The 14,519-nt window shown below is 39.4% G+C and overlaps 1 protein-coding gene across 3 annotated transcripts in view; it reads left to right on the top strand.

The window, feature by feature from the left end:
• RASA2 (RAS p21 protein activator 2) overlaps positions 1 to 11,617 on the top strand; it is a 112,497-nt gene extending 100,880 nt beyond the window's left edge. For 2 of the 3 annotated variants that reach the window (XM_032487322.1, XM_032487316.1), the window contains exons 20-24: positions 4,586 to 4,668; positions 5,313 to 5,521; positions 6,217 to 6,320; positions 6,673 to 6,862; positions 8,547 to 11,617. In XM_032487322.1, coding sequence (XP_032343213.1) covers positions 4,586 to 4,668; positions 5,313 to 5,521; positions 6,217 to 6,320; positions 6,673 to 6,862; positions 8,547 to 8,577 — 617 coding nt within the window. In that variant the 3' untranslated portion in view covers positions 8,578 to 11,617. The remainder of the gene's footprint in view (positions 1 to 4,585; positions 4,669 to 5,312; positions 5,522 to 6,216; positions 6,321 to 6,672; positions 6,863 to 8,546) is intronic. The other variant, XR_004322773.1, reaches the window with a different exon arrangement.
• Positions 11,618 to 14,519: the final 2,902 nt, after the last annotated feature.

Raw genomic sequence — 14,519 nt, 5'->3', positions numbered from 1 at the left:
CATTGTAGTGTGTCTGGATTCTGTTTGTTCTTCTGAAAGTTTACCTAGACTCACATGCAGTGTACGTGTGTGTGTGTCTTTCTCTCTTTTTCTTCTGTCTGTCAGTGTATGGCTGCTATTGTCTTTGCTCAGATTTTGGGTTTTTTCCCTAATCCCATCTGCCTCCCTAGGGGTCTCACCTGAGCTTGCTCAGTTGGCGTCAGCCAGTGATTTGCACATAGAGCTCGAATACCTGAAGCCAGTAGGTCTTCTCACCTGAGCTGCGTGTGAGCCGGAACACATTCAGAGGCACAGCAAATTCACAAGTCTTACAGACTTCCCACTTTTTCTGGACTCTCTGGGATGGTTTACATACATGTGGCTTTAGCAGTCAGCCACGGATGTGGAGAGTTCATTATCTCAGCCTTGTTTTAAAAAAACTCTCTTATTTTCAAAATCTCACCCTTAAGCTGAATCTGTAAATTCCAGCCAGTAAAGCTGTGAGTTTTCCCTGAGCGGGGGAATTCTGGAAACACCCCCAGGGAGGAAGACCATAAACTCACAGTCCTTACCCTGTGCAGTAGCAGTCGTCCATGAGTTAGCGCGTCTCAGAGTTTGGCCTGCCTTTGGTGGTTTTCCAGTGCCCCAAAGTGGTTGTTTTTAATAATTTGCCCAGTTTTATACTTACTTCCTGAGGAATGGAGTTACTCAACCAACTACTATCAGAAAATAGACTTGTGGTTATTTAGCTGTGTTCCTTGAAACCGGTAAATAGCTGGACCTCTTTTTTTCTTGTGGTGGTAATGGGTTTTTTTTGATGGAGATACAATTCACATACCATAAAATTCACCCGTTTAAAGTGTACAGTTGATTTTTAGTATATTCACAAAGTTGTACAATGAGCACTAGTTACAGAACATTTTCATCCCCCCAAAAGAAAACCTATACCTGTTAACAGTCACTGCCTGTTCGTCCCTTCTCCCAGTCCCTGGCAGACACAGATCTGCTTTCTGTCTCTATGGATCTGCCTGTTGGACATTTCATATAAATGGACCTAAATATATAACCTTTTATAACTGGCTTCTTTCACTTAGCATAATGTTTTCAAAGTTAATCCATGATGCAGCATGAATCAGTACTTTATTCCTTTTATGGCTGAATAATATTCCATTGTTTGGATATATTCCAAATTTTATCAGTTCATCAGTTGATATACATTTAGATTGTTTCCAGTTTTTTACTATTGTGAATAATGCTGCTGTGAACATTCATGTACAAGTTTTTGTGTGGACATGTGTTTTCAGTTCTCATGGTCTGTACTCAAGAGTGGAATCAGTGAGTCATATGGGTAACTTACTGTGTTTAACTTTTTGAGACGATAATGGTGATTTTAGCCAAATCTGGATTTTAGTCATTTAATAGGGAAATTTAATGCACTCACATTTAACACAAAGTAATAGCTACTTTGTTTTGTATATTCTGTTTATTAGGCTTTTCTATTTATTGGGTTTATTTTTTTTCCTGCCTTTTTGTTGGAATAATCAGTCCCACACATGCTCACATTATCTATTTAGTGAGAAACTTGGGCATCCTGTTTCTGCCTTTAAATTGTTAACAGGTTAAATTTACATATTTATCTTAACGTCTGCAGTTAATCACAGTCTCCATGCAAGTTGAGAAAGAACGTGAATATGTTTTCAGTTTATTTTTTTCCTATCATCTGCCTAATGAAGTCATCTGAAATTTTAGTGCTACGTTCTCTTTTACCATTTTATATTATGTTTTAATGATTTTCTATCTATTCTTATTAAGTTTTTCTTTGCCCAGTACTATTTCTTATATAACACACTTGTCTTTTTCCTGCATTCTTATTTATTTTGCAGGAATATATCCTCAAGGAATTATTTCAGATGGACTTTAGGGCTGATAAATTTTCTGAGTCCTTGCATATAAAAACCAACAAAGTCTGTATTCTACCCTTACTCTAGAAGGGTAAAATTTAAATTGGATTTAAAATCATTTCCCACAGAACTTTGAAGATACTATTCCATGGTTTGCTAGTTTCCCTTGTTGATGGTGAGAATTTTGATGTCATTCTGATTCTCAATCTTGATTCTTCTCCCTAGAAACTCCCAGGACTTTCTTTAAGCTGCAGGTTTTAATATTTTACTGCCCACTGGCTAGGTATTATCTTTTTTCTTCCATCCTGCTTAGCACTTGTTGGATCGTTTCAATCTGAAGATTTCTACTTTCATCTCTGGGACATTCTCATTGGTAATTTTCTTCTGAACACTCTTTCTGTTCTGTTTCTGGAATGCTTATTAGACAGATACTGAAACTTCTAAATTCATCCACCGTGGCTCTTAACACTATTACTTTGTTTCTTTGTCCCTTTTGTACTCTACGTTTGGAGAGTCCTCAGTAAAATCCCCCGTTTTACTAGTGCACCTTGCAGTTCTTTCCAGTTAACACTATTAACTGATGACATCACACGTGCCTGGGAGCAATGCGCTTTCTCTACATATGCTGTGTCATAATTTGTCTAGAAATGAACAGACACCGTGGTTCTAGGTATGTGCATGCTTTGTGTATTCAACAAATCAAGACGGAAACTTCCTGCAAAATTCTAAAGTTCTCTGGAATCTTTGTGGTGCCCCATGGAGGTTGGTACCCAAAGATATTCTCCTCTGCCCACTAATTTATTATACCCCTGATTTCCTCAGATGTATTCTGTTTGTTGTATGTGTGTCTCTCTTCAGAGTGCTGATTTTCCTCATCTGGTGATTTTTTTTTTGTGACTTGCTCATCTTTGTGTTACAGTCCATTTACCTGCTTGAGTGTTCAGTAGCTGACCGCCAGCAGTTGCGAGGGAGGGACAGGACGAGCTGCTGAGGGGCAAGGGTGCTAGTGCTTGTCTAATGGCGCGGCACTGCTCCACAGCCCGGGCCGCGCCCTCACTGCTTAGCCTGGGCACACGCCTCTTGACTGCTGCTTAGCACTAGCCGGCGGGGGGCGGGGGGTGGGGGGGTGGGGGGGTGGGTGGAGGACCTAATTGGCCCAGCTGTTCCCGGTGCAGCTCACCAATTAATCATCCTGATACATGTCTGGTGTGTCCCCCCACCCCGCTCAGCTGTCTGTGTCCACTGACTCTGGCCTGAAGCTCTTCTGACCAGTCCTACTTTTGCGGGTGTCTTTTCCTACATGTGGCTCAGGCTGTGGCTTCCTTCAGTTTACTCCCTTCCCGTCTCCCCCAGCCCCCTCATAAACTTGATCTTGTCTGCCTCCAGGAGACTGCTGATAGTCTTTTCTCATTTTCCCATGTAGATATGATTTGTATCTGTTGAATTTAAATTCAACATAAGAGTTTTCCCTAACTACCCAATTTAAAATAACTTCCCAATTTCTATGACATCACCTTGGGTTATTTTCATTACAGCATTCATCTCTACCTAATATTTATTTGTCTTTCATCAGTCTTTCTAGACCTAAATGCAGACTTTATTAGGGGCCTTATGTGTTTTGTTTACTGCTATATCTCAAGTGGCTAGGACAGTGTCTGGTATATAATAGACATTCAATGTATGATAGTTGAATTAAGTGACGTTATCGTTTAAAAAAAATGGTTATCACATTGCTTGAATTACACAAATTTTAGATTTTACAGGAGGAACCAGGCTTAGCAAATATTAACCTTGCTGTTCAAGGACAAAAACCTTCATTAACCACAAATTAAGTGTCTTTGACCAAAAAACTATACATTAATCCACGGATAATATAAAATGTAGAAGTATCCAACACTTCAGCCATATGTCATTAAAGCAGAGTTTGGTGGGAGAGGGAGGCAAAGCTTTGATTTTCTAAGAACAACATTACAGAATGACCAGAAAAAGTCATAATTAACATTTGCCTATAGCTTCTATGACTATATGAGATGTCATTTATTCTCAAGTAAATTTTAAGTTGAAATGCATTATATCCTTGTGCTGTATTATTATGGAGCTCCTTCAACAAACTCAAATTTCCAAATTCTCAAATTGGGTTGATGATTCACTCCATCAAATATAATTTTTTACTTTTGTTCCCTATCTCAGAGTAAATTTGGTAGATCCAGTCAGCTGACCAGCTAATATGTGATAGTAATGAACAGTTTTTCAATTTCAAATCATTGTTTTTGAGTTAAATATTCCTTATTTAATTATTAGATTGGAAAAAACCAGAAAAATACACTTAGGCACAGTCAGAATCATTGTGTATGTAATAACTCCATGAAAGAGAATCCCGTGTCTCAGCACATTTTGAGTAGGCCTTTATTGATAAGGACATATTTTTTCAGTCCCCATATAATTAATCTTACAAATTTATAATAACATTTTTATTTTATACATAAGAGATCAAATTTATTCCTGCATTTTTCCTTGAAAATGTTTTAATTTTATATCAAAAAGTAAAGTGGGAGTCACACTGTAGAAAATAATCAAAATTCATCTATTCCATAAAACAAATACTTACATATGTACCACTTGAAAATCTGTTTCCTGCTTCTATGCCTACCTTCAAAAGAATTATCTTAAACCTTGTCATTTATCCTGCTTCTTGTATTATTTAGGCAAAGATGCAATTTACACAATTCCAGTGAAAAACATTCTTGCTGTGGAAAAACTGGAAGAGAGCTCTTTCAACAAGAAAAATGTAAGTGACATAAATAATTTAAAGCACTTTAAACTGCATATATTACTTAGCTATAAATTTTAAGGAGGTTATTTTAGTGTTTGTTATTAATCACTAATATTTTATAATTGCTGGCTAGAACTGTGTCTTAAAATTGCCCACTGTTGTTGATGCTCACCTATCAAGTTAAGGTACTTTTCTCAATACTTTTGTTCTATCAAACTTCTCAGCTTGACGTTAAGTCTTTAATAATACTAGTCCTAACTAGTCTGTGCAACCGTATCTTCTGCTGCTCTTCAGTATGTACCATCCACTCAAGCCATCCAAGATGATTTCCTTGTTCCTTTGTATTTTCCTTCTGCTTTGCCTTTACTCATACATTTTCCTCCATCTGAAATTATCTTCCTTGATTCCTGTTTATATGATAGTCTATTCCTTTGCAGTTGTCTGGCTTCTTAAAATTATATTCTTTTGTACTATTGAGTACCATGTGATTCAGACTGTCCTGGGGACTAACTTGCTTGCAAAGTAACAATTCATAAGATACCCAAGCAACAGTTATCTAGCCAAGGAAACTATATTTCTGTTATATGCTTTTTGTGTTTCATAATGTGTTTGGTTTTTAGACTTTGTCACTAACTTTTTAATCTTAATTGCCTATGAAGATGTTCCAAGTGATACATACGGAGAAACCACTCTATGTCCAGGCAAATAACTGTGTAGAAGCTAATGAATGGATAGACGTCCTCTGCAGGGTGAGCCGATGCAATCAGAACAGGCTCAGTTTTTATCACCCCTCTGCATATCTAAACGGAAACTGGCTCTGCTGTCTGGAGACCAGTGAGAGCGCTCTCGGCTGCAAGCGATGTACTGCGTAAGTTTCTTTTTGATTAAAAAAGTTTCAAATTATTATAAAATAATAATAATTTTTTAGTATTATAAAGTGGAATGAAGTCCTGATACATGCTACAGCACAGGTGAACCTAGACAACATGCTGAAAGAAGCCAGACATAAAGGTCATATACTGTATGATAACATTTGTGTAAAGTGTCCAGAATAGGTAAATTTCTAGAGACACAAAGTAGATTAGTGATTGTGAGGGACTAGAGGGAGGGAGGAATGGGGAATGCTAATGGGGGTACAGGGGTTTTTTTAGGGGAGATGATAAAAATGTTCCCAAATAAACTGTGATTGCACAAGTCAAAAAAAGATGAGGGGGGCAGTGTTTAAATAGATGCGCGAGTATGAGCCTGATATTGGGGAAGAAGGGCTTAGGAGTCTCCCTCTAATTGAAGCCCTATGGATTTAAAAAGTAAAGTATGCCTTTTGTGATGAAGCATAAGTTATGAAAATGCTTTCACTTTAAGATTCCTCTCCTTTTGATTAGAGTCACAAAATGACCGAACCTCTCTTGGCCCCATTTTATTTAATTATTAAGTTAGACTAGATTCCTGAGGTTCCTTCTACAAAATTCTGTGGTTCTGTTTTTAGTCTCAGACTGTCAAAAGTCAGTAGCGTGTTAACAGAGTGAAATTTTTCCAATGTCTTTGATTTCATTTTTACCATAGAGGTGTCCCTGCAGACATCCAGATAGATATTGATGAAGACAGAGAAACAGAAAGGATTTATTCCCTTTTTACCCTCAGTTCACTTAAGCTGCAGAAAATGGAAGGTAACTATACAACTGAAATACTTTATATAACCATGATCCTTCATTACGAATTAGTGAAACGTTGTTTGGCATTTTCTTAAAGTTGAAGATACGCATAGATTTCCCAAAATGTTACTTCTATGAAAGTTGACAAACTCCCAATGGGAGCCTTTTTCATAGATATTCATCAAGTGAAAATACTGTTTTTGATAAATGGGATGATCATAATTAATAAAATGTATGTATTATTGGTTGTCTGTGCATTTCCGGGGGCGATCTCCCCAGCTTGAGCCCCTTGAAACATTCTTGTTTATACTACAAATTACATTTAATGACCTAGCTGTCTGACCAGAGACCTTCTTGCTCCTCATAGAGGCCTGTGGGACTATAGCCGTCTATCAAGGACCACAGAAAGAGCCCGATGACTATTCTAACTTTGTAATTGAGGATTCTGTAACAACCTTTAAGACAATTCAACAAATAAAAAGCATCATAGAGAAGCTAGATGAACCTCATGAAAAGTATAGGAAGAAGAGATCAAGTAGTGCGAAATATGGGAGCAAGTAAGTATTTTTAAGACACTTGAAACGTAGCTGGGACATAGTGAGACCGCCTCTGCTACCTTGCACTCGCCTGCAGTGCAGGCCTCCTGCTCGCTTCACCTCTAAGGCCAGCTCAAAACCTTTCCCTTGCGCAAGAGTCTCCCTGGCCACTCGTACGGTGATCCTGGTCTTTTTCAGTCCTGGTATCATTTCATTCTGTTGGTGCTGTACTTTGTCACCATTTACAATGTTATATTCCACTGTAACCACTGAATCGAATACTTGGTAGTTTTCTGTTTTTGTTCTCTGATCCCCTTCCTTCCTTCCATCTCCCACAGTGCCTCTGTACCTGCTAAGCACTGAAAAACAGCCAGCTGGGAAAGTGCTAGAAGTGTCTTATAGTTGATGCTTTGGCTGCATCTCGGATGCAGATGGGCACCGCGGAGGAAAACGGCAGTAACAGTTAACACTTATCTCAGAGCTTACTCGGCGCCCTGGACAGCGTGCCCAGGACTTTACATCGTGTCCGTTAGATTGTTTGTAGTAGCAAATAACAGAAAATCCAAATTGAAGTGGTTTACACAGTCAGACGTTTTTTAATCTCACAAATTAAGTCCTCTCTTCTATACTTGGTTAGTTCAACACTGCCATCAAGGATGGTCCAGCCACTCAGCCGTCTTCAACAAGATGATTTCTGTCTTCCTCAGGCTTATCCCCTTGTGGTCACAACTGGGCTGCAGTAGTTCAGAGCCCCACATTTTTTAATAATAGTGTCCAGAGGCAGAAAGAGCTGTTTTCTTCCACAACAGGAAAGAAACCTTGTGTAAAGTTACCTTCAGCTTCCCCTGAAACACAGGGTTGCCCAGTATTAGCACTAGAATCAGGTTTCTGTTTGCACAGAGGTACAGAGGGAGGGGATGGTTCTTGGACAGCAAGTGTTTGCCACAGCTGCACACTCTCGTTGGCCTCATGGTTGCCCAGCATGGTTCTATTCCTGTTTTATAGCTAGAGAAACTGAGAGGCTCAGGGAAGTAAAGGGCCTTGCCCAGGGTCATGCAGCTGACTGGGGGAAGGGGGCCCTTTGAATCCTGGCCCCATCATCTTAAGTATTCTTTTAAAATTATGTGGATTGGTAATTATATTTGTGTTTTATAAACAATAAAAATCAGTTTGACAGGTATAAATATTTATGTTCTCCCTGGATAGAAGGCTCAGTACATTGGAAGTTTACTGTAAGCATCCTAATACTGTCTTTTCTACATTAGTGTAATTGTTTTCTTCCAACAGCAGTAACCCAGTTTTCTTGGAGCCCTGGCAAGTGTCCACATGAGGTCCTGGCCAGTGCTTGACCATCCTTCTTAAGTAGTATCGTTTCCCCCAGCCTCACACACTGTACCCCCTTCCCAGCTGTATTCTTCTGTTAAAAAATACCAGTCTTTCTTGTACCAAATATTATATTTGTTCATACTATTTTCTCTATACTCCACAGGGGCAAGGGTTTTGTCCATTTTGTTCATCACTGTGTCCATAGTTTCCAAAATAGGGCCTGACACTTAAAAGATGGTCAGTAAAAACTTGAATTAATAAAGTAAGATTTGGCATGAGAGGTTATCAAGAGATTACACTTACTGGATACTATATTTGTCACTTTTTAAAATTTTCTGTTTTTCAACTTTTGAAAAATGATTTTTTTTTTATTTTCTAGGGAAAATCCAATTGTTGGGAAAACATCTTAGAGTTTGACCAGTTGATTAAGAAGAACTGGAAAATAGAACTTTTGTTGGAGTTTTTCAGTTCATCGTATATTTTGTTCATAGTATTTAAGAATGAACATTGGCTTCAGTGTCACCTGCATTCATGTTGTATTTAATATTTAATAATCAAAATGAACTGTTTGGGAATCTTGGTCTTAATGTATTCCTGGAGAATTTAAAAATCAAGATTCCCTTCATATCTTGTCTCAAAAGCCATGTTTCTGCAACTTGTTTTTAATAGAAAGAATCTTCCTGAAGCTTTGTCACAGAAGGAAAACTCCACATAGCAAGAAACCATCTCTCCTTGTAACACTCCGTGTTCTGTGGACTTTTCACTACCATTAGTGCCTGCTCTATACTGCCAACATTGTGTTCTACTAGAAAATTTCAATCCATGACTATTCAGAGCTTTCCATTTAGTTCATCTAGACCCTCCTTCAAAAAAAAATTAAAAAAGGATTTTCCTCTGGTCCGTTGGTCATTACAGATTCCACTAGGGACAGCGACAGAACAGCAGAAAGCTGCCAGAGCGTCCTTGAAAGCCAGCAGATCCTCCTGCCTATTTAGGGATGTAAACAGAACAGAACTCCGGAGGAATCAGGGAGCGTGGACTGTTGTGTGCATCTTGTTTACATTTAGGATGAGTGATGGCAGATGACATAAAATGAGATCACTAAATTTTTTTCTCATCGTTTTAAACATCAGGTACTCATTTTCTTGATTTGAGAGTTCAGGTTAACGTGACTTCCAAGGACTTCTCTTCTCAAAAAGAAGAGAAAGTAAACAGTGGGGGAAGGTGGTGGTAAAATCACTAGACTTCACCTGTGACCATGTTATTATAAGGGCCACCATAGGACGCCCCCCTCCCAGGGTAAGGTTGAGAGCTAACTCCAGAACAGTCACTCGGCGCACTTTAATAATCTGGGCCGCCCCAGATTCTACTTTAGATACTCCATGGTATCTAATCTTTATGATCAGTTGAATGATCAGTGTTTAAGTATAGAAATAGTGCTTTCCTGAAAATGTTTATATCTCATTGCTGTTTCCTTACTGCCTGCTAGCCAAATGGAATTTGGGCAAGCAACTGTTCGAATTCTACTTTTCCCTAATAATTTACTTTTATCTTAAAAATGATAACTGTAAATAAGCAGTCGAAGCAAGTTTACCACCTTGAAGTTGAGAGGGATACACTTTGCTTCATCAGTATTAAAAACCATGGTACTCTTATTTTGTCTTTTTAAATTTTGTAAATGTGGTACCTTGAACCCTGGAGTATTTTACGTGTTTCTGTTTAAAACTGTGACTTATTAATGTAAGTCTAGCTAGTACTGCTTTTTTTGTTTCCCTGAGCATAAGCTATGTTTCAAGATACACTTTGCCAGTTATGTTATTGGTAAGTAATTGTTTTTAAATTCTGTTACTGGATAATTATTTTTAAAGACCATTGGCACACAATCAAAGTTGTTCCATAATGACTGTAACTGAACAATGTATTTCTCTAAAGGACTTGTAAAAATCAGTTGGTTTTATTTAAGAATAAGTCCTAGTCTGCATTATAGTAGGTTATTCCTGGCCCATTTTAAAGACAAGTTTGAAAAAGTCCTTTAAATTTTATGAGCTCGTAGATTCCATACACTACACTGATTTATCAGTGTGAAAGAACTTCACATTTAGTAAATTTCTCATTTTTGAATTTCATTTCACTCAGATTGAAATTTCCTTTTAGGAGTCTCTGAGATGTCTGCCTGGAAAGGATATGTGAGCGTTGCCAGGTACCACACATTTCTCTCTTGTGGCTTCTTTAGTTATATTCTTCTAATTGTTTCTAATATCAAGTCCCCAATTATGATTGTTTTTTAAAGATCACAGCATTCTCACAGGGACCAAGGCTGTGTGAATACAGAACTCAGAATTTGAAGAGTTCAGTTACTAGTTATTTTCTTTAAAAGGGTCATGTGAACAGCCAGTTTGACTGGAATTAACCAGCTCGGCACAGCCTAAAAACAAGTAATGTGAAATGAAATTTTCTTTTAAAGTCTTCTGAAATAAGAGACCATGTCAGTGGGACCCCAGGAAAACCAAGGTACTTACTTGCTTCCAAGGGCCTCGTTCCTTGGCTGTTACTGATGAGTACTATCGTTACTACCTGATCTGCTCTTTCTGCCTTTTCCACACTTGAAGAAATACATGGCAGCTCACTTTACCCTAAAACTCTGAAAACCCCAGGAAGGAAAGAAAAGGATGATATGGAGAAACTCTTGCCATAAATGCCAGTTCTGGTTCTTAGTTTAGCCATTTTCTTAAGTCAAGATTGTGCTGATCTGTTGCTTGTTTTGTTATTGTTAGTTTTGTTTTTGTTTAGCTTTGTTTTTTAATATTCATTTAATGAGGGGAAATAGCAAAGAAGTTTTTTACTTCCAGGAATATAATTTATCAAATTGAACTATTTTATTTGCCAAAGAAATATGTTTATAATATCACGGGTAATGGTTAAGGGTCAAAACAAGACTTTCCTTATTGTACAAAAAGGGTGATGAATGATGCGGCTTTTGTTTATTTCTGAAGCCTAATTTCATTCATTTATCAGAAAGCTGCATTCAGCCCAGGTTTTAAATGTTTTTTGGTTTGTTTGTTTTTTTTTTTTAAGTAGAAGCACCTTTAATTTGTTCTAACGGTACATCCTATAAAGACAAAACGCTTCAAAGCCTTTTAGGTATCCTTGCAGTATGTGAAAAATACAGGGCTCATTCTAGAGATAAACGCCAGTCTTGACTGATATTATCTGCTTCCCTTTTTATTAACTTGGAAATTAATATGTCACTAGTAAGTATTGGTTTTTAGTGTCCACTTTGAAAATGTAAGTTATCAAAATTTAATGTAGTGAATTTGTGTAACCATGTTGTATTGTTGAGAATGTATTTTTATTTAAATTTTATTTTCTTATCAAGAGTATTATAAAAATTAAAAACTTTTGTAACTGTCGCTTGGAAATAACTCAAATAAATTACAAGAAGCCTATCCATTCTTTGCGTGACCTTACTTTCTCACTAATGTAAGATTTTCTTCTCATTTCAAATTACTGTACCTCACTGCTAGTAAGGGAAGGGCAGAAGTGAGGAGTCCTCGGTAACAAAGCAGAAGAAACCGTCTGGAAAGGACATAGCAGTCTTTTCTTGCATTTAATCTGGGCTGGTTTTTGAGCACTGTGGTGCTCATTCATTCAGCAGACTTACTTTGAGGACCTACAGGGCCAGGCAGGATGCTGAGAGCCATGCACATCTGGTAGGAGAGAATATATTCCACTCTTGTCTGGGTAAATAGTTGAGAGCTGAGTTTTTCAGCCTCTGTTAGCCTTTTGAAGAATCCCACACTCCGCTCCTTTCAGAAATGTCGACATCAGGGCCTCAGGTTTAGTCAGGTCCTGCGTGGACTCCTACTGGGTAGCTTGACTTTCAGTGCATCCTGCCGGATGTTAAACTTGACCATGCTGTGCCACTTTGCTGAATGGTCCAGGGAATATAAAGTGACAGCACCAAAGGCCAGGTTTGTTGATAATTTGTGTCCCGGACAAGAGAAGCCTAAATCCTTCTCCACTTAGTACCGTAAATAAATATCCCTAAATAAACCTTCATAAAACTTAGCCTCTGTGACACTGGAGGACTTGAAAGTTAACAAAAAGGAAGGACAAGGGTTCTCAATCTCTAAGCATGTTATTTTTATTGAGATACCAGAACCCCACTCATATTAGCCCCAGGTGTTAGAACAGGCCTCATCAGAAATATCAGAAGGTTCTAAGAGGGTTCTAGTCTATGATGTAACAAGCTAGTTCTTTAATGAGAGAGGGGGCCATACTTTGGTTGGGTGTCCCTTTCCAAATTGCATGATTCCAAAATGAAGGACACCTGAGGCCAAGCAGAGGCCCTGTATGTGCCACCAGCTGGTGTAAGTTTCTCTGCTACTCCAAGTCAACGGCCAGTGTGGCCCCTCGGAGAATCCGTCTTGGGCAGGCATGACATGCCTCAAAGCAAACTGCCCCCAGTCCAGAGACCTTGGGTCTTGATTCCTCATATGCATCCTCATCTGAGGTTTAGTCTTTTGTGGCCAAAAGGCTCATCCTCTGGCTTGTCATGTTGCCATTTGACATCTTAGTTTGACAACACCATTTGCCAGCATATTTTAAGCTTATGCCTAGATTTCATATTGACAACAGAGAAGGTGTAACCTGTTTAAAGTCCTAGTAAGATTCATTTAGTTTTTTGCCTTGTCAAATCCTCTTTATTTCATGCCATCAAAATCTTTGTATTGATCTACTTTTTGACATGGGCTTAGATATGTGAAGTTTTGGCTCATCACAGAAAATTCTGTCTGGCATAAACAACACTGTTTTCCAAATTTAACATATTTCTCAACTCCACCTAGAACTGAGAAGGCCACGCTGCACTGTGAAAGAAGCCCCCATCATTTTAGACAGACCCCACGCCGTGCTGCTCACCTGGAGGCCATTTCCATCATGAAGCCTGAGATACCTGTGTTCATGTGGGATATTTGTTTTTAAAGTTTGGGGAACACTGGGATTAAAGTAATTCCAAATCCTGATCCCAAGTCTCAGTCCTAAACTACATCAAAAGTATGCGTCAGGAGGAAGAATACAGACAAAAATTACTGCCTCCTTGGAGCTAGCATTCTGGGGAGAGAAGGAAGATTACATCCACAGCAGTAGGTCAGATGGTAGTAAGTATTATGGAGCAAAGGAAAGCAGGGAAGGGAGACAGGGAGTGTCACGTATGGGACTGGAATGTCTGGGATACAGTTTAAAACTAGGTGGTCAGGAAGGCCTCACAAGGAAGGAGACACGAACAAAGATGTCAACAAGGTGAGGAAAGGGAGTCATAAGCCTAGGAAGGGAAAGGTCCTCCCAGGCAGAAGAAATAAAATGTGGTGTGCTCAGAAGCAGCCAGGAGGTTAGTGTGGCCAGAGCGAATTGAGTGAGGGGACGGGTAGAAGACGGGTGAGGAAGGGTTTTTGAGTAGAAGAGTGACAGGATGGTCTTGGCTGTTTTGGGTTGCTCTGAGTGCTGCGTTGAGAGAAGTCTCATGGGCGTAGGAGGCGGGAGGGGCAGGCCCGCCATCTGGTCAACCTGCCCTTCGGTGGCCTCTCACAGTGGGCTCAAGTTGGAGGGCTCCTGCTTTAACGCCACTGTGAGCTGGTCTGCGTGGGTCCAGGTGCTTAGACTCCTTGGATGTTCTCCCTGACACCGCTGAAGAGAGGAAACCAGCCTCTAGGTTTGGGGGCAGAAGATATTCCTAGAAGTACCAGGTCATCTCCCAACACCCTCTTAACTTCCTGGAGGTGTTAACATGAGGGGGAAAAGCTCGACGCCGAATCAAAGTGGTGACGAGCCATCCAAGGTAAAAAAATTCAAAGTTTCCAAAATATTATTGTTGGGAGTACTTAGGAGGGCTCTAGTGTGGTGCCTTTTACACAAATATTGTGAGTCACAATAAGTGTGTTTATCTTCTTTTTCCTTCAGCAAATAAGGAAACATCTGTGGGGGCGCTGATACTTATTTATTTTTGGATGAGCACCGTGATGACTGGAAATATTTCGTATGTGCTATTTCGTATGAAGCACTGCCCCTGAGGAGGAGCGAGGAGTTAATTGGTGAATAATGCAGACATTCTCTTCTAGTTAACAAGTGTGTCGCACTTGTTTTTAAGTGACATCACCCCGGGCAACTTGCTTCTCAGTAAAAGGCCAGCAGGGGGAGGAAGGCAGTCCTGGCAGAGGATGCCTCACCGAGCAATCTCAAATCATAACTGCCTTGCCTGTGCCTCAGTTTCCCCTTGTTTTTTGGCTTCATGGGGCAGCTGAGAAGGCAGATGCACTGCAGACTCAGACCTGCAGCCTCGGCTGGAGCCAGGCCC

This window comes from Camelus ferus, chromosome 1, assembly GCF_009834535.1.
Source record: "Camelus ferus isolate YT-003-E chromosome 1, BCGSAC_Cfer_1.0, whole genome shotgun sequence".
In the NCBI taxonomy this organism is placed as follows: domain Eukaryota; kingdom Metazoa; phylum Chordata; class Mammalia; order Artiodactyla; family Camelidae; genus Camelus; species Camelus ferus.
This window is presented reverse-complemented; position numbering and strand designations above follow the sequence as displayed.